The sequence below is a fragment of the Sesamum indicum genome, linkage group LG14 (genome assembly GCF_000512975.1).
Source record: "Sesamum indicum cultivar Zhongzhi No. 13 linkage group LG14, S_indicum_v1.0, whole genome shotgun sequence".
NCBI classification, from domain to species: Eukaryota; Viridiplantae; Streptophyta; class Magnoliopsida; order Lamiales; family Pedaliaceae; genus Sesamum; species Sesamum indicum.
The window spans coordinates 3766532-3788605 of record NC_026158.1 but is presented as its reverse complement, the minus strand read 5'-3'; the positions used below and the strand labels follow the sequence as shown (position 1 = coordinate 3788605).

At 33.4% G+C, this 22074-nt stretch overlaps 4 protein-coding genes across 6 annotated transcripts; 3 read left to right on the top strand and 1 right to left on the bottom strand.

Annotated features, from left to right (window-relative positions):
• LOC105176906 (receptor-like serine/threonine-protein kinase At1g78530) lies at positions 910-4201 on the top strand. Of its 2 annotated transcripts, none has more exons than XM_011099852.2 (6): positions 910-1190; positions 1269-1419; positions 2255-2593; positions 2923-3177; positions 3265-3398; positions 3918-4201. In XM_011099852.2, the coding sequence occupies exons 2-6, from the start codon at positions 1284-1286 to the stop codon at positions 4116-4118; spliced, it is 1065 nt and encodes a 354-aa protein (XP_011098154.1). In that variant the 5' UTR covers positions 910-1190; positions 1269-1283; the 3' UTR covers positions 4119-4201. The 2 variants fall into 2 exon arrangements, with proteins under 2 accessions (XP_011098154.1, XP_011098153.1); XM_011099851.2 differs by having other exon boundaries at positions 911-1087.
• Positions 4107-7165, bottom strand: LOC105176907 (fatty-acid-binding protein 3, chloroplastic). Its single transcript, XM_011099854.2, has 5 exons — positions 6822-7165; positions 5186-5284; positions 4915-5070; positions 4614-4828; positions 4107-4449 (listed from the first exon to the last, which is right to left on the bottom strand). Exons 1-5 carry the CDS (start codon positions 7060-7062, stop codon positions 4291-4293), a joined length of 870 nt encoding a protein of 289 aa, XP_011098156.1. The 5' UTR covers positions 7063-7165; the 3' UTR covers positions 4107-4290.
• On the top strand, positions 9669-11019 carry LOC105176905 (major pollen allergen Ole e 10). Its single transcript, XM_011099850.2, has 4 exons — positions 9669-9850; positions 9952-9983; positions 10079-10313; positions 10865-11019. The coding sequence occupies exons 1-4, from the start codon at positions 9799-9801 to the stop codon at positions 10888-10890; spliced, it is 345 nt and encodes a 114-aa protein (XP_011098152.1). The 5' UTR covers positions 9669-9798; the 3' UTR covers positions 10891-11019.
• LOC105176904 (probable solanesyl-diphosphate synthase 3, chloroplastic) lies at positions 17809-21788 on the top strand. 2 transcript variants are annotated; one of them, XM_011099849.2, is made up of 6 exons: positions 17809-18401; positions 18513-18628; positions 19851-19978; positions 20070-20173; positions 20653-20780; positions 20894-21788. In XM_011099849.2, the coding sequence occupies exons 1-6, from the start codon at positions 18170-18172 to the stop codon at positions 21440-21442; spliced, it is 1257 nt and encodes a 418-aa protein (XP_011098151.1). In that variant the 5' UTR covers positions 17809-18169; the 3' UTR covers positions 21443-21788. The 2 variants fall into 2 exon arrangements, with proteins under 2 accessions (XP_011098151.1, XP_011098150.1); XM_011099848.2 differs by having other exon boundaries at positions 17811-18401; positions 18504-18628.

Here is a 22074-nt window from a genome sequence, read left to right as displayed (position 1 = left end):
GAAAGGTAGTTTAATTCAACAAGGAGTTTTAGTACAAAAACCTATTACTAAACATCTTAATCCGAACATGTTCAGTTCTATCACTTTCTCGGTAAAAAAAAATTATTACACAACATACTAATCCAAATATATTTTTTGTCTTAAACAAAACTCAATATATAAAAACAAAATTCATTAAAAATTACTGAAAAATAAAAATTAAGAATAAAAATAAAATGAAACAAGACATAAATAATTGGGCAGCTCCAACTCCGAGCACCGACCTCACCTCCTGGAGCAGGCTACTTGGCAGAGTCAGAAACTGATCATGTACGCGTGATTCATGCTACAGCGCTTTTGCGTGGAGACGCAAACTTTTGGTGGTTTGAAAATCACGGTTTTGGTAATTCTTTCAGCTTAAAAATGGAAGGGACAGCTGCTCCAAACTCCTGTGGGGCTGTGGAGACACCAATTTTTCACATGATTCTTTTGTCCAAGTTCAGCTTACCTTTGAATTCAACGCTCAGTTTCGAACATCATTGTCTCTAAACATACCCAACACTCATTTGGGATTGGGACATGGAAGTAGGACGTAATTATATAATTGTTAGGTCTGAAATCACATGACTTTTTTGCAAAGAAATGTTTCTTTATTTTATTTTATTTGGTATAATAGGAAAAATTCTAATTCCGACCCAATTCGATCAGACCTGAACTAATCACATGACAAGTGCGATACACTTGCTTAGTGATTGGATTGGTTCAATCAAATTGAATCTGGACAAGAATTTTCCATCGATTAAACACATATCCCGACAATCAAAGGCCTAATCATTGTCCTGAAATGTCTCTTCTAAATAAGATGTAGCCAAACATGCACTATTACAACCTCATGATCAGTTAAATAGTGTCAGCAAAACTGGACACCACTGGTTGGTACCTTTTCGTTTTCCTTCTGCAGTTACTTAATTGAGAAATGATTAACACACACTTTCACTTGGAAAAAATCCTTATCCTTCTCTTCAGTCAGTTACCTGGAAATCCTCAAATATGAACTCATCAGCTTCAGCTGCTCGTTGCTCCATTCAAGTGTGAAAACCCTTTACAAGTAAGCACAGTTCACATCTATAAATCTGGTGCTTGTTTCTGTTTACTTAGAATATTTTCACTTCTCAAGGATTTTATGCTTTTCTTGGGTGAAGGGATTTAAGGTTAGTTTCTTCCTACGTTAACAACTCGATCATAGCTTGTGTAAATTCATGTTGTAGTAATGAGAAAACATGTTGCAGTTTGGAGGTAATGAAATGGGAAAAGGTGGGACAATTCCGTTGTACATCACCATTTCTGTTGTTGCTTTTGTGGCCTCGAAGATTGTCATGGCGGTCCTCTGCTATCGTGGATGGAAAAGGAAACAAATGATCGTTCAAGACAGTGTTACAGGTGCTTTCTCTTCTTAGTTTCCTCGTTTTGATCATCTGATTCAAACATGTGGCTGGACAACACTTGAGGATGTTTGTGGAAATTTCTGCTTTTGTGATTGGGAAAACACTGTAAGAAAATAGTGTTTTAAAAATTTTAGTTTAATGTTAAAATAGCTTTAGCAAATCAAGATAAATATAATGCATGTGATATATGTAAATAAATATAAAACGGCTGGCCTATAGGAATCACGTCACTTGACGCTGTCCTAAGATCGTGATGGCCACCCTTCGTGCAGGTACTATCGGCTCACCACCACCCCAAGATAAAACAAAAGAAGGCCTCCATTGGTGTCTTCTATTGTGAGCATGTTCACAAGAATACTAGAGAATTAGACCTTATCAACTTGCCCAAATATATGTAGTAAGAATAATAGGAATGTGAGATTTGAGATGCAAAAGTGAGTTGGTGTATTCTTAAATCCCTAGGACCTCCTATTGATAGTGTTAGGATAGGACATGTAACACCCAAATTAAAATAGAAATAATGGTCATTAGTGGAGTATTACAAAATTAAAAAGAATGTTTGTAACAATCCCCCACAAGTTTGAAAACTTCAAATGATATATAAGCAAATATAATAGGGTAATTGAATACTATGCAATAGGTACAGGAGCCTTTCGGGCTTGAGTCTACACTTAATTTAACGATTTCCATTTGAGGGAGCCATAATGGATTACGCTTTGAATTAGGTCGCTTGGCCAAAATTTTCAATACGTCACACACACATTATTGACATGTAAAACACTCCACCCCTTGTCTATGTAAAACAATGCCTTCTTACATGTGAAATGCAGGTGGGAAATTAGTAATGTTCAGATCGCCAAGGACCAAGTCTCTAAAGCCAAACATGTTCTTGAAGAAGACGATGAAACTAAGCAACAAGGACATCATCGGATCAGGAGGGTACGGGACTGTTTACAAGCTCGTAATAAATGACTGCATATCCTTTGCTGTTAAAAGACTAAACAGATTAAGCTCAGAGCAAGACCGAGGATTTGAGAGAGAGTTGGAGGCGATGGGGAACATCAAGCACCGGAATATAGTAGCCCTTCACGGGTACTACACGGCTCCTCACTATAATCTTCTCGTCTACGAGCTCATGACTAATGGGAGCTTGCACGAACTGCTTCATGGTATGAAGTTGAATCTTAACTCCCTAAGAATTAAGTCGAGCTGAACAAATTATTGCTCCAGCTTTGAGCTAAACTTCAAATCTTATTGTATAAAAATTATGTTCAATCTTAGACAAAATTGTAATTTTAGTCCTGTATGTTGGGGGAGGTGATCATCGTCCCGTAGCTAAATTATTGACAATTTTTGTTCAGAAATTTATATTGCAAGTTTGGTGGTTGCCATCCTACAAATATATAGGACTAAAATTGCAATTTTTACATTCGATCTTATTTGTTGTGTTTAACGAATCAAGCAATGAGACTCAGCTTTTCGCACTATGTTTATGCAGGAAAATCAGTGAACAAGAAGGCTCTTGATTGGCCATCAAGATACAGAATTGCGGTTGGAGCTGCAAGAGGGATATCCTACCTGCACCACGACTGTATTCCCCACGTAATACACAGAGACATAAAGTCGAGCAACATATTGCTGGATCATAACTTGGAGGCACGCGTGTCTGATTTCGGACTAGCTACTTTGATGGAACCAGATAAAACTCATGTTTCGACATTAGTTGCTGGAACTTTTGGATATTTGGCTCCAGGTATATATGCTCTTTTCGGATACAAAAGATGGTTTTAACGCTGAAGTTGTCTGGAAAATTATCTTATGGTCACTCGATGTTCTGCAGAATATTATGACACGGGAAAGGCAACAGCGAAAGGGGACGTCTACAGCTTTGGAGTTGTATTACTCGAGCTTCTAACGGGGAAAAAACCGACTGACGGAGCATTCATTGAGGAGGGTACGAAGCTGGTGACATGGGTAAAACTTTCAACTCAATCAACTTTTCAATACTCAGTAGCTAGTATCTTTTGCACGGAGATCTTCTATCACACATTAGTGTGATATATTGGTGTGACTAACACGTCTCACTTTCAAAAATTAAAAAAATATATAATTAAATTAAACTGTAATTTAAAAGTAGGATACATGTCATACACATAGTGGGACCATTGGATAATACTAGATCAAGATAGAAGATCATGCCCTTTTGCATGTTATTTTCTAACAAACACTCTACTACCAGGGGCAAAATCATAATTTCACAATGTTTCACAACGGCCCTAGTCATCTGTTTTTGTAGTTTTAACTAATATTCTATCATAGGAACAATCAATCTCCGTACATTCTTGAATATGATTCCCGTTCTTGTTTTCTGCACACATTTCAGTTCTGTCTTGCGATTACCTAATGTTAAACTATTGTCTTATATACGGTCATTTCTAGCTTTTTGGATCCTTTTTCAGCTACTAACTTGGTTAGGTATCACAACTGTTGCAGGTGAAGTCAGTTGTACACGATAAGAGAGAAGGGTATGTAGTCGACAGCAGTTTGGTCGATTTTCCTATCGATGAAATCAACCGTGTGTTTAGCATAGCACTGATGTGTCTTGAACTGGAGCCGTCTGAACGACCTACTATGACAGAAGTTGTGAAGATGCTAGAGCAGATAAGATCAGAACAATTCATATCAGGGGCTTGAAATTGTGCTTCAGCATCTTAACAAGTCAGAAAACGAACATCGTTTATGAGCAAACAATACGAATCCATTCATAAACATATAGATACGCGTACAAAAACTGGAGCAACTCAGTGAGAATAAGTTTCTTTTTATAGGAAATGAATAAACGTTAGAACTTAAGAGAACGACTCAGTTACTTGAGTGTTGCAGCTAATCCATTAGAAGCTGAAGCTTTCAGAGAAGGGGACACCGGATTACCTCCAAGAAACACATCAAAGAGAGCGGACGTGACGTTTGATGATTCAATTGTAGCATCAACAGAAGAAGGCGCCCCATCGGGTGATACACAAACCTGAGATTCATGAATAAAATTTCAACTGTTGAATTAGCAGGGGAAGTTTATTAGAGAAGAGAAAGATGAAATATGTAGAAAGAAAAAACAAAATGAAGTAGCTGGACTGCCCTTTTATATGAAGAAATCATGCATGGTTATATTAAAAACTATATTATACATACAAGCATTTTTGTTGTGTCCAACCAAGTCAAGAATATTGAAGTTCCTTTCTTAAGGGGCCGTCCTTGAAAGATGCTACGGAACGTCGAGAGTGCAGATTCGTCGACCGGGGTTGGTGATGTAATTCTTGGAGAGATGGCTTCATCCAATGCATCCCAAAATGTTTTACCGTCTACATCTCTTACAAGAATAATATGTAGTGACTTCTCTAATGGAGCTGCACTTTTCCATAAATTAAATATTAGTACTCTGTAAGAATCCACCAGTCCCTCAAATGATCTTTCGTAAGTTTAAGACGAATACCCTGAAAAATTGCATCAAAAATTGATGAATCCTGTTGCAACTCCACCGATGAGCGTCCTTTCCAGGCATCTAACTTGCTGAAGACGGACTGATTTGTGTACAGTCCCGCAGCATAGACTTTAACCCCAATTATTGCAAAGACTTTTTCCCTGTATCCTAATAATATTACGAAGGATGAAGATTATCACCACTGAAGCATCAGGATTACGGATGAGCACATTCAAGGCATATCAACAGCACAAAAATTTAAATTCATGGTACGTAAACTTACCAGTTCCAAGTAATGATAATGAGGAGCAACCTGGAAGGCTCAGTGATGTTTGAAATTTTACCTTGGTCTCGGGTTCTTCTGTGTACTCTGAACTTACAACTAAAAGCCATTACATGAATACCATCAGATAATGTGTAAGACGATATAGAGCAAGGTAAAGAAATCAGAAAGAACATGCAGTTGTGTAGACATTTGTATTCCCAGTTAATATAGGGTAGTACACGCGCTATACAAAGAAAGTAAGACTACAACCTCATATGCCTATATATAAGTACTTCTACAGCAGTATTGAGATGCCAATTGTTGGAGTATGCAGCCTGATCCAACAATACAATTTAGCTCAGCTTTTATGGAGAAAACTTTTTTGCCAGTCGAGAATTTGTAATTTTACAATGTTTTACAACTGGCCTAAATGTATTCAATTGATAGGCTGCCACCTGGTGTTGCTGTAGGAATATTCTATCTTACTTAGAGAAACTTGCCCGGCTGTGTACGCAAGAGCAACTTACCTGAACCAAGTAAGTTTTGTGTGTTCTAATGTTTGATTCCTTCTATTCTAGACATATTTCACAATCTGTCTATGATTTCCTAACACCAATAATGTAAATTCCTTCACACACCGTAGCCTTAAGATTCGAAGATTTTGGAAAACATCCAAGTATGATACGGTAGTAATGAACGTTACCGATGAGTTCCACAACTTCCTTGTTATTTCTCTTCCTCTCTCTTCTATCTCTACTTTCTACATTCAAGTTGTGAGCAACACTTATTCATAGTTGCGGTTCCAAAAGATCAAACTCCAGTGGAGGATTTAACATGTCATCCTTCAACATTTTGAGGCATCTGCGTTGGGATCGATGACGTCCTATCCTTTCACTTCACCCAATTTCAGCAAAAGCCATTGGTATATAAACCAATTATAGGGGATTATCAAGTACATATACATAATGAGACTTGAACCAAAGGCACCATGCTTGTACAGTCCTGAGACACCAATCTTTACATCCTCATTTACGTTATCGTTCCTCATTATGCAATGTTTTTTATTCATTTTCAGATTCCTACTTTTTCTTTGTTTGCTCCTTTTGTTCAATCTACTTACCTGATTCTTTACCAAGTATTCTTGAACATGTTTGTCAACAGTAGGGTTAAATGCAACAAATCTGCCTGTAAAAAACACTAATAGACAGACAACCCCCTTGAATAAGAGCAACCCGACTCCCTGAACTTTTAAAAGAAAAGGCAACGGGCGACAAGGAAGCCGGTGAGCTTTTATTAGGGTTTTCACAAGGAGGTAAATGCAATTAACTCATCAATCTACTAGATTAAAGTGGTCAATCATCTAAATCCCCAAGGGTTCTGCAGGAAAAAGTCGGTAATTGCAAAAAACTCTTAAGGCATAAAATACTCAGTATTCACCAATCAAACACACATTCAGGCAAATTCTTGGAGAGGAAACAGGCAAATCATGAACTCTCAGCAACCAAAAGAAGAAAAATAAAGAACCCACAATCATATTCTAACCACTGCTGAAACCAAGGCAAAATACTTGATCAGAGAAGCGCATTTTCACAGTCTAACATTACTCAATTGTACCACCATTTCTAAAACAACTGCTGAGTAATTAATTTACTACCTGAAGAAGATGAAGCAGCTTTAGGTGATAGGCGGCCCTCAAGTCCAGCATTCCTCCTCTTAATGCAGAGATTTGGAGGAAATGTGGAGGCAGAAGTCTTGGTGTGCTTGAGTGCTGATAGCTGCTTGTTTGGAGTGGTAGCAAGAAAGCAGATTCTTGGGTTTAGATTAGAGGGCTTGCCTTTGGGGTTGGGGGATGATGAATGGGAAAGAGGCGTGGATATTGCTACTGTTGAAGCCATTTTCTGAGAATGCGACTATCAGCACGGAGGAATTTCCTATGCCCATTTGCATTAAACAATTGAGATACTGTATAGATTTACAGACAGTTTACTGTAGGAGTTAGGATGATTTTGTGGTGGACTAGGAATGTACTCCGTAACATGTCTGAACACTTGTCATCTTACCTTCCACTTGTGACCACTGTAATGGAGCCCGCATGATCCACCGTATGCTATTAGCCCTATTAAAGTACAATCTCTAATTTGAAAATTCTTGCAGGATTATGGATGTAAAAATAATAACAAATTCGATTGGAATGGCTGAAGTTAGAGGATGATATTAGTATAATCAATATTATATTAAATAACTAAATTCAAAATTTAATTGTAATAATTGTTATTGAAACATAATTAGTATAGATCTAGTAGGCCACAAGATACAAAATATAATTATTTTGGATAGTAGATCTAAAATAACGAATAATTTCAATAATTTCTTCTGAAAAATAACGAATAATTAGTATATTAATAAATTTTAAAATATTTAGAAATAAAAAGACATCAATAAAAGAATACCAAAAGGAAAATATGATATTTATAATAAATATACGTTACTACAATAAGGTCTTCCGGACAGAAGCATAAATTAGACCATGCATCATTCTGGACAATTTCTACAACGAAAGGATCATGAAACTTGGAAAAGGATGCTCAAGTTACGAGTCCACTTGCAGCCTACCATACAATACCAGGTGTGCATATGAGAGAATCCTTGGCTATGAGAAGTCGCACATCCTGGGGATTCTGCAGCAGCGGTACCCAAACTACGCACAGTTGACAAGCTTACTGTTTCATCTAAATTGTTTGTAGTCATCCAAGAGGGTGCCCGGAACTGGCCTCAAACTGCTGCACATTATGGACAACTTGCCACAAATTCAAGACCAAAGAGATGTATGTAATTCACCCCACAAGGCTAGTTGATAATGTGGAGTGCACTGCTAATGGGGCCTCTTAAATCCCAAGAAATGTGTTTATAGGAGGGAATTTGTTTTATGTGGTGAGACAGTTGGTGAGAGCCACTCCCACCTATTTTTCCAATGTCCGTTTTCCACAATTTCATAGTGAACAATGACATTGGCCTTACAAACGATGGAGCTTGGAAATTCAATTGGCTTGTACGAGCGGTCAGATAAATATTGCTAATCAGATTGCTCTGAAACCACTTGTCTATCATATTTAGACCAAACGAAATTGAAGGATCTTCCAAAATGCGTTCAGGAATCCACAGACGATAGCTAGTATAGTTATTGAAGAAACGAAACAAAAATTACTTCTTCAATACAATCCCACTTCCCTCAAAATAATTTTCGTCTTTAGAATATGGAAGATAGCAAAACAACTCTAATATTACTATTGTTGTACGCTAATTTAAATCTTTTCAAAATATCGTTATCCAAAAAATTGATATTAATTCTTATACATAATGAAATATAATATTAATTTGCACCAAGAAATCAAAAAGGGAAAAAATAAAATAAAATTCTTGAGAGCAGTGATCTCTATGCATGTGTTGTGACGTGGAAAAGGGTTCCATAGGGGTAAGTGAAAGGTGTAAAGAGCTCTGTTCCTCAAAACTATATTAGATCCAATTCACATGGTATTGTTCTTCATCTTATGCCAATAATTGCATATACACCCCTAATTTATTGTCAATTTACATTTACTACTCATATTTTTTTGCATAATAATAACAATTACCCTCACAATAAAAACTAGTGTTAGTTTAAGTAATGATGTCGACGTTTCTGCGGGCTGTATGTATAATTTTTTAAAAGACAGTAGATGATTTTTGAAAATGATATTGACGTTTTTGTGTACGTGTAAATTTTAAAAAAAATATAAATAATTTATGTAAATAAACTATAAATCAATTAGATGTAATTATATCTGAATATAAATATATAGATCAAAGAATAAATGAACATACATTGCTTAGTTCAGACGTAAACAACTCCCAAAAATAGTTCAATTATTATACTCTAAAGTTGCACCATACACTCATTTTAACACACATTACAGCTCATTTTCATGCTAATAAATGCAATAATTCAAACCCCATTTTGATATTTCTTTCTCTGGACTGTCTTTTGGTTACAAATGAAATGGCATCTGACAAGTTGATCAAACGCAAAAGCAGAATGTTTTCTTACACATATTGTATCCTAATTTCATCTTCTAATATTCTATCACTAGGAAGAAATAGTGATATATATCAAATTATTATGATTAAAAATTAAAAATTATGAAATACAATTAATCAATCATGACTGCACAATGATTGTTAGCTGTTGTTTTTATATATGCGAGCAAAACATTTGTCATAGCTGATTCTTCGGCAATAGCTAAACCCATGATAAATTTTGATTAACCATGCTTCAAATTTGAATTTGCGAGTCGATTCTGTTTGTCTATGGTAGATAGTGTTTATTTACGATTATTTTTAAAGTATAGTAATTTATAATGTACGGAAGAATTCATTTTCTTGTAGTGCATGGTATATATACGAATTCGATATGCGTATATACGAAGGTAAAATTATAAAATATAATATCAATTTAATATAGGGAATTCGAACTGCTCTAACCCTAGCTAACCCTTTTATGAGTTCAAAATCAGGGAGTCTTTTGTTTATTTCTTAGTAGACGTACTTCTTCACCACTCCCTCTCACAGACAACATCGTATACATCAAATCAGCTATGGCGAAAGCTCTTACACCCCTTGTGCTTCTTCTATTCTCCTTCATTTCAGGTACGTAGACGAATACCGTATATTTCAAAGTATACATACCTAGGTACGCTTTGTCCTAACGCCAACTACTCGTGTATATACGTATATTTCCTCTCTTGCAGTTGGGAACCTCGGATCGGTCCATGCACAGCAGGTATATTAAATTTTTCGACGTTTCTTATAGCATTTATACGACGTAGCAAGCTAGCTAGGGTCGTAATAAACGTATGTATCGTTGGAGCGATGCAGAAAACATGGTGCGTGGCAAAGCCTTCATCGGATCAGGGCACGTTGATGGCGAACATCGAATTCGCTTGCTCTCAGGTAGACTGTTCGATCCTGCAGAAGGGCTGCCCTTGTTTCGTGCCCGACAATCTCATGAACCATGCCTCTGTAGCCATGAACATGTACTATCAGTCTAAGGGCAGGAACCACTGGAACTGCTATTTTGGAAATTCTGGGCTCGTTGTCATGACTGATCCTAGTAAGACTGCTATTTTCTAACATCCATGCTCATCAATTTTACTGCAACCTTAAGAGACAACTGTAATTTACGTCCCATAATTTATTTTTTTTGTGATTTTGATCTTATTGTTTTAATACTTGCCAGTTTTAGTCCCTTCAGTCAAAATTTTGTAATTTTAGCCCCAACCACGAATTTCGTTTAAATATTTGACGGAGCATGTGAAAATTATGTTCTTGATCCGTTAAATCTTTAACGGAATGTTTGGTTAGGACTAAAAATTATATAATTGTAAGTTTTTGTAACTTATGGGACTAAATCTGGAAAGAGCTATAAAAGTGGGACCAAAATTGCAAAAAGGGTAAGTTGTGGGGATGTAAATTGAAAATTTTTTCCACAACCTTAAATGCAACGTGTTTCCCGTAAAAACACTGATAAATTTGTGGAGGAGTAAATTGCAATTAACCCTTTTTCTTTTATTGCGAATTTGAATTTGTGATGATATATTTGGATCGAAAACGATTCTTGACATACGATTTTTTTATTTTATTTTTTCGTGTGTCGAATTGCAGGCTATGGTAGCTGCCTATATGAATGATGTTGGGGGTTTTGGAATGCGACATATCAATTTTTAGTTACTGCTCAAATTAGATAATTATATTGGTGAGGAGAAATGGTATTGTATTGTGTTTGAGATGGAAATAAAATGATTATTTTTGCTTTTGGTAACGCATATTTTAGATTTGTTTATATTACATGTTTTGAAATAAAATGAAATTATCATAATTTATTGTTATTATTGTTATTTGGATTAATTACAGTTAGATCTCCTCTAAAAATATTAAATTATACTTTTTTCCTAAAAAAATTTAAAATTACATTTACACCCGTTATGTAATTTTCTCTAATTTATAAGTCCCTCTGTAAATTCTTGATTTATACCTGGCCCTCTTCTGTTAGGATTTGGACGAAAAATATTAATATAAGCAAAAATTACATAAATGTTTTAATTTTGTCCCTAATTGAATATTTTCATGTATTATGAATTGGACTTATAAAGAGATAAATGTAATATATATATATATATATGTGGAGTGAGGTTAATATTATTAACTTTTTTCCTTTATAAGTACAAATTTATTATATGAAAATGTTAATGAAGGATAAAATTAAAAATTAATGCAATTTTTTTTTGTTAACGTTAGCATTTTTCATCTAAATCGTAACAGAAGAGGGTCAGGTCATGTAAACAATGACTTTTTTAAGAGGATGTAAGTATAATTTCAAAATTTTGTTGGGAAAAGTGTGATTTTGTATTTTTAGAATGGATCTAAGTAGTAATTAACCATAATTATTATTATTATTTTCATCAAAAAAAGAAATTCATGAAGCTTTTGATTGGGAATTAACAAATATCGTTGATAGTACATTTATACCCCCAACATATAATATGTTTATACGAAACATCTCTATCCTTCGGATAATTAAACGTATACTCATCAGAAATGTCAACATTATCTATACAAATTACTCATAATTTTTAAAAAACAACACGTACACCTTCTAAAAACGTATACATCATTATTTAAAATTATCCCTACTTTTTAGAGATAAAAAATAATTTCTATAATTATTCAAAAAATAGGAATAATTTGCTCAAACAACTGAAAATGTAATTATTAATTACCTTTATGCATGGAAATTAATTCCTGTCGTGGGACTAATGGAGTGATTGGAATCTCAACTCAAAACAGCTCATATAATTATATGTTTGGTTGTTCGGCTTTTGATCCTCAAATTCTAAAAAGAATTGTTTTAAAAGCAGGCGGATTATATGCTGTGCTTGTAGTGAATTTTAATTGGGTGAACAGTAACTAGTCTTCCTATATTATTGAAAATGAGCATATTATCCTCTATAAAAAAAATATAGTAATTTACTTCTTTATATTTTTTAGAATGAAGCAATTTATCTTCTTATACAAGAAGGTAAATCGCTATTCTTTTTTATAACGGGTTAATTTGCTCATTTACGATACCACAAGAGGATTGCTTCCATTTTTTTTATTTAATTGGATAATTATAACTCCATCATTATAATCATATTTAAAAATTATTATTGCCTGCCTCCGCCTCTGTCGCCGCCGCCGCCGCCGCCGCCAACACCATGGTTGTCTCTGCCACTACCGCCGCTATGATTGATATTTGTTACTATACAAGCACTGCCAACTTTTACTTCCACGTTAATTTTAAACTTTTGATCACTATAATTTTTTAATCGGATCTTCTTTCTATGGTACTTCCGTTTGGTATATATTTGGTCAATCGAAATTTTTGTTTTTAACATAAAAAAGAAATAGTCAATAATAAGTATTAAAATAAATATAACTACAGAAATTTTAAATAAGTAAAACATAAAATAGTATGAAAAAATTAATATATAAAAAATATGCATTTAAAAATTAAATATAAATAAATAAGAATAATTTTTTGATATTCAATATGATTCCATAAATCAACATTAAAAATCAAAATCTAACTAAATATATAGCAAACTTTTGAGAAATACAAATTCTTTTAACTGTACATTTCAGTTAATTGTAATGAATAAAATCAGTGTTTATTAATAATAGTTTTGTCATTATACGATTGAACCAATATCTACTGATAATAACTCTAAAATTGCATAAAAATATAAATTACAATGCCCTCTTTTAAAAATTTGATATTATTATGAATATTTTTCATTATTTGAAAAAGTATGAATACATCTAATATTTAATAAAATTATATAATTTTTAAATAAGGTCTGAAGTTATCGTTTTGTCCTTTTTGCTTTTTTTTTTCTCAGAAAAAAAATTGTGAAATACCAGATTAGGTGGACGAAAAATTTTGATATGTTGGAAAAGAATTCTCATAATTTTGTTAAAAAATAAATAAAATTATAATTTGTAATCCATAACACCGTAAAAAATGAATAAAAATTAATAAATTGAACTAGTTATGGATGACCTTTAAAATTAAAGAATCTTTATAAATCTCCTAACCAAAAAAAAAAAAAAAAAAAAAAAGAGAAAATAAAAGGAAGGTGTCCATCCAAGAGTTCACAAGTTAAATAATAAATGGTAATAGTCTATAATCAGTGGACTCAATTATCAGTCATATGGCGGCTACTCCAATTTTTGGCGTGTCCATTTCATACAACCAAACCTACGAAATTACAATATTTTTAATTATTTATTTTTTAGGATAAAAAATATGTTTTATCCTTTGAACTACTCGTTATGTAATATTTATTTTTTTAAATTAATAAATATAATATTTATTCTCTTGATTGGACAAAAATATCCCTCATGCTTCGAATAATTATATTATTTTTAATATATTTTATTATTTTACACATTAAATCATCATCAAATTATTTTTTAGTTAATTTTTTTAATAAGTGAAGAGTTTGCATAAAAATATGCAATATAAGTTAATATATATATATAGTAGATACACAATAAATATGATATAACCAACAACTCATATACACTTTTTAAATTGACAAATATATATATATTTATATATATATACTTAACAAAAAGTTAAATATTTAAAAAAAATGAATAAATATGTATTATCATATTTTGTAAAATAAAATATGTTAAAAAACAAATATTTTATTATTTATTTTTATCTAAAAGAATAAATAGTTAATAACTTAATTTTATCACCAAATTAATAAAATCTTTTCATGAAATTTTTTTGTGTATTTTTTGTACTCATTTATTAGATAACTTTGAGACTGTAAAAGAAAAATTCGAATTATTTAATTTACTAATTATACTTTATTTTATTATGAATAAAATATATTTTTCCAATTAAAAATTTTTAATTAAACTTAAAATTCATAATGATTAAAGTAAGAAATTCTTTGAACTAAATATACATATATATATATAATATATATATATATATATAAAGGTAATATTGTTTAAAAATTTAATCGTGGGGGGTAAACGTTACATTTGATAGTTTAGGGAGGTAATTGTTACATGACGAATAGTTTGGGGGAAGTGTATTTTACGCTTTACTTTATAAGATTTTTAAAATTAAAAAAAAAAATCAATACTTTTAGCACTCTATTCTATATATTTTTTTAAAATAATTCAAAAAATTATAAAATTCGGCATAGTTAATCCCATGTTTAAATCATCAGACTATAAATGAGAAGGATGTGTGCGATGCGAATGTTCGTTAGCTTGGTTGTTAATTTGGCTGCTCAAACAACACATGAACACACATGTTGCATGTTCATTGTGCTATATTTTTTTTATAGAAATTTAGACATAGAACTAAATGTGTAGATCAATATTTTTTTTTAGTTTTGGAACCATTTTAAAAGTTTCGTAAAGCATGATTAAATGTGTCGAGTTTTCTCAAATTTGAGACTATTTTAAAATTTTGTAAAATAAAAGATTAAAAGTGTTAACCCCTATTCTATAAGATTGGAAGTATTACCTAGTCCATTGAGTTTCATTACAGTAAGAGTAAAAACAAATCCATAATTTTAAATCAATTCACCTATTATTATTATAACAATTAGTATGTAATATATTAATATTTCTAAAATTAACGAATAATTTAACTTACTTAAAATTATAGAATAATTTCACTTTTCGTACTCAAACTATACCCATTTTTCAATTTTAGTCCCTTATATTTCCAATTCATTAGACTTGGTACTTAAAGCTTTAAATTTTCATCCACCTAAATACCCTCTATTAAGTTGACCGTTAAAACAAACCATCAACCCAATTTTGGAGAAAAAAAATTAGGGGGATAATTTCATTTTTCGTACCCAAAGTATACTCTAATATTCATTAGACTTGGTATCCAAAATTTTTAACTTTCATCTACCTGAGTACCCTCTATTAAGTTAACCGTTAAGACAAACCGTCAACCCAATTTTAAAGAAAAAATTAGGCGGGAGCTTGTCTATATAAGGGCATCTTTGGCTGCCATTATATTCAACACATGAAAAAAATTCTATTTTTTTCTTCATTTCAAGTTTAAGTTCGTAGTTGATTTAAAATAAGTACATATTTAATCCATTTTTTCTTTTTATAAAAAATTGGGTTACTAAACCTGAAAAATAGGTATGATTTGGGTATGAAAAAATGAAATTATCCCTAAAATTATCTATATCCAAACGGAGGTTATAAGGCATTGACCCCTACTTATAAATTAATATACTAAAATCCTACCAATTATATTGTAAGTTGTAACATAATTCTTAATCTAATATATGGGGTTCTTGAATTATTGAATAATAACATACATTAATTTATGGATAATATATTTAGTTAAAAATTTAAAATTACGGACGATCTTTATATTATAGATAAGGTATCGTTTATCATAGTACTCCCGTCAACTTACCTCAGGTCAAAAGAGTGTAAAATCTTCGAGTCTGAAACATGATCAGATGTGATCTGAGGTAGATACGAGGTTGTTCTAATCAAGATCGTTATATTTTGATGTATTATTTTATTATGTTTTACCATCTCTATCTCTCAACATTTATAAAAAATCAAGTAATTTATATTAAAACCCAAATTCAGAATGCATTACAAAATTTATAGAATATATTCAACTTCAATTTCTTAAATTTATTTATTTATTATTTTTAATTTATTGGACTTATCAAAGTATACAACGAAACTATTATTATTAAAAGTAAATTATATACTTATATTCGTTGAATTTGAATTCACAATTTTTTTAATTGTGAAGTCTCGATTTTATCACTTAAGTAATGTCTGATTGACAATTTAGCCGTTCATAAGAACAAATTTGATCAAATAAACTAATAACGTTATAACATAAAATTCGGATCGATTTGCAACTAACTGGATGTCATATAAAAAGTTGATACTTTGAAAAACTGATGTCATCATATATGATCCAACAGTCGCAACTTAAATTGATTCTCATTCAAATATCATGAAACGAAGCTATAATATAAACCCACAAAAAAATTGATTATTTTGTATAGGTTTAATTATATTTTAACATTTCAACTATAATTATTTTTACACTTGGCATTTAAAATTTATTTTTATGTTAATTTACCATCTCAACTTTAGGAAATTTTGCACTTTGCAATTTATAACTACTTTTTCACCAATTGTTTTGTCGAAAAAACATCACATGCAGTGCACGTGATATTTAAGGGTTATGTTATGTAATATTTTTCATATACGTGCGTACGCGATGTTTTTCAAACAGAAAAATCAACAAAAAAATAATCATATATGACAAAGTGCAAATTTTGCAAAGTCGACACAAAAAATAGTTTAGATGCCAAAGTGTAATAACGGGCATAGTTCGAATGACAAAATATAAATAAGCACTATAATTTAAAAATCATAATAAATTAATATTGTCCGCCATGTGCACTCAAAACCAATGCAAAAACTCAAACTTTGATCACGATCAATTAACATTCGCTATGATTTTATCTACGGCAAAAGTATTTGTTACAATTTTTAATTATAACAACCATTTTGGTATTATTTGTTGAAAAAACGACTAATAACTATTGCATAATTATAATTAAAAAATTATTTATTATACGTTTGCGTAAATAGTATTGGCCGACGGCTAGTAATCATAAAAAAGGAGCAATAGCAATCACACACGTGGGCTGAATATGAGAGAATTGGGTGCACCAAACTACCAACAAATACATAATTTTTCATGGTTCTTAGAGAACCACACCAATCTCATTACCAGCCACCAGAGATTTTTTCAGACACACACAGAACACACAGTGGGGGTGATGCCGGCTAGATAAGAATCATAAGATCCTAAATACTCTCCTGTCCATTGCTTACCATTTCTTTACAAACCTCTTAAATAAAATCAGAGACTCTCTCATTACATCACTGTCCGCCCCTTTCTTTCCTTCCATTTTTTTAAGTATTTCTTGAAAATTGGAAAAATTATAGTCTATGAAAAAACGTGAAAAAGGCCAAAAAAAAATCTTCCAAAATTTAAATACAAAAAAGATATTTAACCATTTTTGTCTTGTTGTGTTCTTCACTTGCATAATTTACCGCTAAATTTGAAATTTTAATCTCATTTTTTGATCAAGTCCGAATATTCTGTATAAACGTTCTTTTGTTTTATTTGAAAATTTAATATACTCTACTCTTTCTCGTGTTGGGGTCGCAGAGATTATGAATATAAGTGGTAATTGATATTTAAATTTTTATAACTAGTAAATAAGAACAAATATTTTATTAATATGTGGATTTTTATAATTAATAAATAAACAATAAAAAGAGTCAGCAAATTTTAGGGGTGGAGAACACAACAAGAGGGAAGGGTTGGAAACTTTTTTTTTTCTTTTTCTTTCTAAATATTAAAATGTCTTTTAGATAATATATTTTGAATTTCCACTGATTTTATACACATTCTGATTAAAACATGGGTTACTTAGATTCAACGTGTGCTGCAGAAAAGCAAGAAAAAAGAGGGGGGGAAAAAAACCACAAGATCACAACTTTTTGTGTGGTGTTCTTGGGTCCACTCAAATTTTGCTGCTATGTGGACAACACAAATTCAATACATCTTCCTTCAACTGTACTTGAACTTCCGCCTGTGTTTCTCTGTCACAAGAGAATAGCTTCTCAGCTCAATCACCCATTGACACGTCCAGTTGTTTCTTTGGTTTCTCATTCAAGAATCAGTTTTTATTGATTTGAGATTGTGTTTTTACTTGATGGGTCTCTGGGGAATGAGAAATTGACGAGTTCCGGAAGTGGGTTCTTGAATTGAGAGGAAAATCTCGCGCTTTTCTGCATTTTTTCTCGAGTGTTGGACTGGGGATGATGTCAGTGTCATGCCATAATCTTGAGTTTGGGCGAACAAGATTGGAGTTTGCGGCGTGTGGGTGCTCTTCCAATGCTTCTCCCAATCGTCTATCCGTGAGGAATCGCGCAAAGGCGTTGCTCAGGAATGTCAATAGTGGCTGCAAAGCTCGGAAGTTGCTGTGTTCCAGGCGGGAAATTGGTCGTTGCCGCGTGTTTTCGACAAAGACTCCTGAGGCTTTTCTCAGTGGTAACTGTTTCTTTAAATGTTTCCATGATTACACTCTGTGTCTGTTTTGATTTGTTGGCAATGTTGAGTCTTAGAGGTTTTGATAGTTTCTTCACATGGTAGGGGTTGCAGCTGGTCCTCCACCGGTGCTGGATTTGACGAAAGAGCCAACAGGCCCTTTGTCGATGGCGGATATGTTTGAAGTGGTTGCAGAAGACCTACTAACACTGAATAAGAATCTGCAGTCGGTGAGTTTCTTGATTTGTATGCTGTGGAAATGGTTGAATTTTTGTACAGGTGAGGTAGAGGTGTGCAGGAATTGCTGCTTATCTGTTCGATGGCTGCCATTTAGTTTTCCTTTGAGAGGGAGAGTGGAGAAAGAACAAGAGGTAGCTGAAATGAAGTGATTCGGCCTGCAGCCATACAGCTACCGGTTAAGGTTGTGTTTTTACGGTAGTATTTTGGGATACAGGGTATGGATATCAATATCGTGAATAATGTATTTGGTTTTAGTTCTTAAGGCCCCAATTCAGTCTTTATCCTAGTGTAGGATTTTGCTAAATCTGGCATCTGATGTAAAAGTAGCATTCCTAGGTGATCGTTTCATGTTGAACCAAAATAAGAATCCAGATGCCACCAAGCTTTCTGTGGAACTAAATTATTGGTTGAGCATAGGGGTATGCCTTGCTTCTTGTGGTTAATTCATTGGTTAGTGCCTTACCGTCTAAGTGGGACAAATGGATCATCAACGGATTTGGTCTGCTTCATATCGTTCTTGATATGGATGGTAGATGCTTCAGTGCAAATCAAGGCTTCTTGGCACGTTTACACGCCTTCGCTGTTGCAGTATGAGAATAGGAAATATGTGGTGACAAGAAAGAAGTACGAGTTGAGGCACCACTAATGATGCTTTTGTCAATCAGAATATCAATCTAGTTAACTACCCTGTATCTTAGCATGAACCTTTCTTCAACTGGCTGCAGAGGAGGTTAACACTTTCGAGACGCATCTCAAAATCATGGCTTGTATTACCTAATAACAATATATTTAGGAGTGAGAAATCATCTGGTACGAGATAGCAAATTAGCAACCATATTTGATACAGACATTCGAAGTTGATGCTTAACATGTTAGAAATAGAATCATTAATGATCACACAGGGGAATTGTTGTTACTGTTCTAAGTTTTAAACTTGTTTTGAAGTAACATTTTGGCATACATCAAACAACACGGTTATTACATCCTGCAGATTGATGGGCTCCTGGTGAGGCACTTTTACGAATTCGTATTTGTTCACACTATGCAAACTGCAGAAAACATGGAAAAATCTATACTTGAAATTGTCCATCCACTGTAGATATTTTACTTGGCGCAATTCAGAACCATGTTGGGTATAGTTTGATATTGATCATATTTATCTTTGAAGTCAACATCAAAAGGCTAATGTTTCTGATACAAAATCATCATTAGATTGTCGGCTCAGAAAACCCTGTTTTGATGTCTGCTGCTGAGCAAATCTTTGGAGCTGGGGGGAAAAGAATGAGACCTGCGTTAGTTTTTCTAGTTTCAAGAGCCACTGCAGAGATTGCTGGTTTGAAGTAAGCAATATCAGATACTCTCTCTGTGGTTCTTCTGTTTAAACTAAAGTCATTTACATTTATTTATTATGTAATTGTATTCATGGCCCAGGGACCTCACCAAAGAGCATAGAAGGTTGGCTGAAATCATTGAGATGATCCACACTGCAAGTTTGATACATGATGATGTGTTAGATGAAAGTGACATGCGAAGAGGTCAGCGCTTTCATAATCTTCACGTTTCTTCAAAGTTTTTGTCATCTCTTGTGTTGTATCTGCATTTCAGCGAGAGACTACTCGATTTTCACAAGTCTCATACTCATACCAAACATTAATGCTACAAAGAATTGTCAGCTTCTCTATTTGGTACATTGTTACATTCGAGTATTTCATGATAGACAGTAGAAAAAGAAAATGCATTCTGTATTCACGAGCCCACTTTTCCATCCATTTCCTCCTCACATTAAGTGTAAATAAGTAAGGGGTTGCTCATTCACAAATAAAAAATAAAAAAATGTGGAGAGCCAAATTCATAAATAGATAACAAATGAAAATTGCCCACCCGAGAGATGACGCCTGTGGTTTGAGGTGATATCAAATTTTTAAGTTGTAAGCATGCGGTTTCATTTAAGAATTCTGCTGCACGGAGCTTTTCTCACTTTGGCTAACCTCTTTGACGTTACTACTGGTTTTAGGAAAGGAAACCGTCCACCAGTTATACGGTACAAGAGTAGCTGTTCTGGCTGGGGATTTTATGTTCGCCCAATCATCATGGTACCTGGCAAATCTTGAAAATCTCGAAGTCATAAAGCTCATCAGCCAGGTATACTTGAACTCGATTAGTGATTCTTTTTCTACAGCTGGTATCTTTTGTCATGATGATCAAATAAACATCTATTGTGAAGCAAACATCTAACTTTATATACTGTGTTGCAGGTCATTAAAGATTTTGCTAGCGGTGAAATAAAGCAGGCATCTAGTTTGTTCGACTGTGATGTTGAACTGGACGAGTACTTGATCAAGAGTTACTACAAAACAGCCTCCTTGATTGCTGCTAGCACCAAAGGGGCTGCCATTTTTAGTGGGGTCAACAGTGAAATCAGCGAGCAGATGTATCAGTACGGAAAGAATTTGGGTCTATCCTTTCAAGTTGTTGATGATATATTGGATTTTACTCAGTCCGCTGAACAACTGGGGAAACCTGCCGGGAGCGACTTAGCAAAAGGAAACTTGACTGCTCCTGTAATATTTGCACTAGAGAAAGAAACGAAACTGAGGGACATCATTGAATCTGAATTTTGTGAGACGGGCTCTCTTGAGGAGGCCATTGATATCGTCAAGAACTGTGGGGGCATCGAAAGGGCACGAGAGTTGGCGAGAGAGATGGCCGATCAAGCCATTCAGAACCTTCATTGCCTACCCCAGAGTTCCTTCAGACGAGCACTTGAACAAATGGTGTACTATAACTTGGAACGAATAAAATGACAGAGAACTCTTGTTTATACACGGAACAGCATGCCGTCTGATTAATTGATTCTCGATCGAGTTCAACTAATCGGGCCACGGATAGGGGTTCCGGCTGAAGCCGCTGCCGGTGGAGATGGTTTCTCAGTGGAAGCTACCAACAGAAAGCAGCTTCTGGCTGTATACTTACAGGTAATATTGGGCAATATTTGCTGTAACTACTATTGCATATTTTGGTCATTTTCTGAGAATGGCCTATAGGAAGACATAACAATGAAATTCAATTCTTGTTGTATGGTAATTGTTCAATGTCATGAAAAACAAATGATGTTGGTTATAATCTACATACTTCAGTATTTCCCCCCCACTTTAGTCCCTTTTAGTCACTTCCTTGGTGATGGTTTTACTAAGGATACAAAATGGTAAAAATTTTAATCTCATCAAATTATGCAGTATAATCTAAATTTAAAAGGGATAATTACACTCACCTGAAGTTTAATGGAACAATACGTAGATCCCTGTAGTTCGAGAAATTACATCAATAAAATTTATAAAATTTGTTGACATCTATAAAACACACTTGAATACCACACCATATTTTACCTAAGTTAGACTAATAGATCTCAAACAAATATTTTCTAACTAAATTATCC

Bases quoted from the DNA above. Each gene is read 5' to 3' on its own strand.
- LOC105176906 (XM_011099852.2), top strand. From the start codon at position 1,284: ATGGGAAAAGGTGGGACAATTCCGTTGTACATCACCATTTCTGTTGTT. The intron at 3,178-3,264 runs GTATATATGCTC...GATGTTCTGCAG, and splicing joins TTTTGGATATTTGGCTCCAG to AATATTATGACACGGGAAAG. The intron at 3,399-3,917 runs GTAAAACTTTCA...CAACTGTTGCAG, and splicing joins GTACGAAGCTGGTGACATGG to GTGAAGTCAGTTGTACACGA.
- LOC105176904 (XM_011099848.2), top strand. From the start codon at position 18,170: ATGATGTCAGTGTCATGCCATAATCTTGAGTTTGGGCGAACAAGATTG. The intron at 18,629-19,850 runs GTGAGTTTCTTG...AATCATCATTAG, and splicing joins TGAATAAGAATCTGCAGTCG to ATTGTCGGCTCAGAAAACCC. The intron at 20,781-20,893 runs GTATACTTGAAC...ACTGTGTTGCAG, and splicing joins TCATAAAGCTCATCAGCCAG to GTCATTAAAGATTTTGCTAG.
- LOC105176907 (XM_011099854.2), bottom strand. From the start codon at position 7,062: ATGGCTTCAACAGTAGCAATATCCACGCCTCTTTCCCATTCATCATCC. The intron at 5,071-5,185 runs GTAAGTTTACGT...TAATATTATTAG, and splicing joins ATTATCATTACTTGGAACTG to GATACAGGGAAAAAGTCTTT. The intron at 4,829-4,914 runs GTATTCGTCTTA...GGAAAAGTGCAG, and splicing joins TTTTGATGCAATTTTTCAGG to CTCCATTAGAGAAGTCACTA.
- LOC105176905 (XM_011099850.2), top strand. From the start codon at position 9,799: ATGGCGAAAGCTCTTACACCCCTTGTGCTTCTTCTATTCTCCTTCATT. The intron at 9,984-10,078 runs GTATATTAAATT...GGAGCGATGCAG, and splicing joins GATCGGTCCATGCACAGCAG to AAAACATGGTGCGTGGCAAA. The intron at 10,314-10,864 runs GTAAGACTGCTA...GTCGAATTGCAG, and splicing joins CGTTGTCATGACTGATCCTA to GCTATGGTAGCTGCCTATAT.